Source organism: Etheostoma cragini, chromosome 14 (genome assembly GCF_013103735.1).
Source record: "Etheostoma cragini isolate CJK2018 chromosome 14, CSU_Ecrag_1.0, whole genome shotgun sequence".
NCBI classification, from domain to species: domain Eukaryota; kingdom Metazoa; phylum Chordata; class Actinopteri; order Perciformes; family Percidae; genus Etheostoma; species Etheostoma cragini.
The window spans coordinates 23065424-23067677 of NC_048420.1; the positions used below are offsets into that span (position 1 = coordinate 23065424).

The 2254-nt window shown below is 44.6% G+C and overlaps 1 protein-coding gene across 2 annotated transcripts in view; it reads left to right on the top strand.

Moving 5' to 3' along the window:
- Positions 1 to 1181: 1181 nt before the first annotated feature.
- The window catches only part of LOC117956450 (angiopoietin-related protein 7-like), an 11847-nt gene continuing 10774 nt past the window's right edge, over positions 1182 to 2254 (top strand). For both annotated transcript variants that reach the window (XM_034891527.1, XM_034891529.1), the window contains exon 1: positions 1182 to 1974. In XM_034891527.1, coding sequence (XP_034747418.1) covers positions 1402 to 1974 — 573 coding nt within the window. In that variant the 5' untranslated portion in view covers positions 1182 to 1401. The remainder of the gene's footprint in view (positions 1975 to 2254) is intronic.

Sequence of the window (2254 nt, forward strand, 5' to 3'; positions counted from 1 at the left end):
TATATATAACATTGATATAGGAAAACGAGTCAATATGACCCGAGGACAACATGAGGACAACATGAAGACAACATGAGGGTTAAAATGTCCTTTGATCAGCCTGTATTTTGCTTATGCTCATTTACTAACTTGTAAACCGCAAATTTTGCTGCTATCTCCGCTAAATCCATTGTAGCATCCCACACTCCACAGCTCTACCACAGTGGTGACACACACATTTTATATTATTAAACCTGATTTACTATTTGGTCGTAAAATCAACAGATTTGTTAAAATCACATCGTTGTTCATTCTGTCGGTTTCGTCTGCTGTGTTATTTGTGTTACTGTAACTTGGTCACGTTATTGTAATCTATTACGTTGCAAGCCAATGGATGCCAATCCCATTAGAGGATTATCAGGATAAGATGTCATAACCGGTGCTGAACACACACACACACACACACACACACACACACTCACATAAACACATGCAAACAGTCTCCTGGCCGTCCCAATATGTTTCCATTGAGGCGATTAAGCGTTGTGATGATGGGACATCCGGGCGACAGGTAGGAATGTGTGATTATAATACACACTTTGTTTTCAATTTGAATTTAAATGTAGTTTAAGCAAAGGATCGTCTTTCATGTTTTAGCTCATTAGCTTCATTGCTAGACACGTAGTCACCTTTTTAGTTTTGTTGTCATTGTCCTGTTGCATTGCCACCGTGTGGTGATGCATTGGACAGCAGGGACCGTTGAAGGCACATTTAAAGGAAAGGAACAAAAGACACTGTGAAGACAATATTGCCAGAGAAGCATTTGGACGTGGAATCATCTGGACTTTGTTTTCAGCTTTTCAACCAAGTGGTAGATCCAACCAGAAGGTCTGAGGCCATCCTGCTGGGGACCTTGGCAATGATGGACTGGTTTTAAACGTCCACCCAGTTTCTTTCTTTCACTTTAAGGACTTCAGAGGTTTTCTAGGCTAAACTTCAACAAATCTCAAACTTGCAGAGTTTGAGATTTGTCCAGTCGGTCCCATGAACCTTATCCAGACTTGGTTTTTGGCAGTTCCTCCTAAACCTGAATCAAAGCCTACAACTTGAGCCTACTACATCTCATCTTGATGCAAAGACGCATGACCCTAATGTTGAGTCTAATGACAACTTCAAATGCAACAAATCTCTAACTTGCAGAGTTTGAGATTGGTCCAATGGGTCCATGAACCTTATCCAGACTTTGTTTTGGGCAGTTCCTCCTAAACTTGAATCAAAGCCTACAACTGAAGTCTGGAGTCTGGATCCCATCTTGTTGCTATGACGCGTGACCCTAATGTTGATCCCGTAATTTTAAGTGAGTCCAATGGCAACTTCAAAAGCCACCAATAACCAGGGAGGGCGAGTCACTGGATATTCAGGATGAAGTGGCGATGCCTTTTACTAACATTGGTCTTTCTGACTCGCCGGTGTCACCAGCCTGTCACCGGGGACTTTGCGCCGTCTGATGAACGCTCAGACCTCGGACACGATGAGGACGTGCACCCCAACACCCTCACAGAAACAAACGCAGATGTACTGGACACGAACATCCAAACAAGCAGGGAAGTCCCAGACACAAACTTTGAAAGAAAATGGGACATCGACAAGGACGACTATGAGGACGCCGACTGGCATCCTCCTTCCTCTGTCCTGGAAACACACCCGGACCTGTCCCCGGAGATCGGGACTTCATCCTCAGAACAGTGCGGCGAGTACAGCAGCCATCTGACATCAAGCGGCCATTGCCGACTGATGGCCACGCTGCCCCCGGTGCCCGTGGGAACGTCGCAGAAACGCTGCCCGGACATGTTCCGCTGCACAGACGACATCTCGTATTGGCTCCACGAGAACCAGAACAGGAAAGAGCAGCTGGACCACCTGACGGAGACAATGTCAGAGCTGCAGAAGGAGCTGAGGAACCACAGCCATCGAATCTCAGCCCTGGAGGAGCAGGTACACTGATCACGGTAGTTGACTTTAGAGAGAGAGGAAGTCCTCTTCATGTGGAACACCATGGGACCTTTTTTAGAAAGAATATGTACATTGGTTTAAGAAATTAACACAGCCGTGCTAAAGTTGATTGAAAAGAGGAACAAGAATTGGGAAAATCCAACCTTTTTAGGGCACCAATTTTCTTTGTGAATGAATAATGTAATGTAAATAAATAAATGTTCTTCCTTAAAATACAGGGGCATAAGTATACACCCCCTATGTTAAAATACAGGGGCATAAG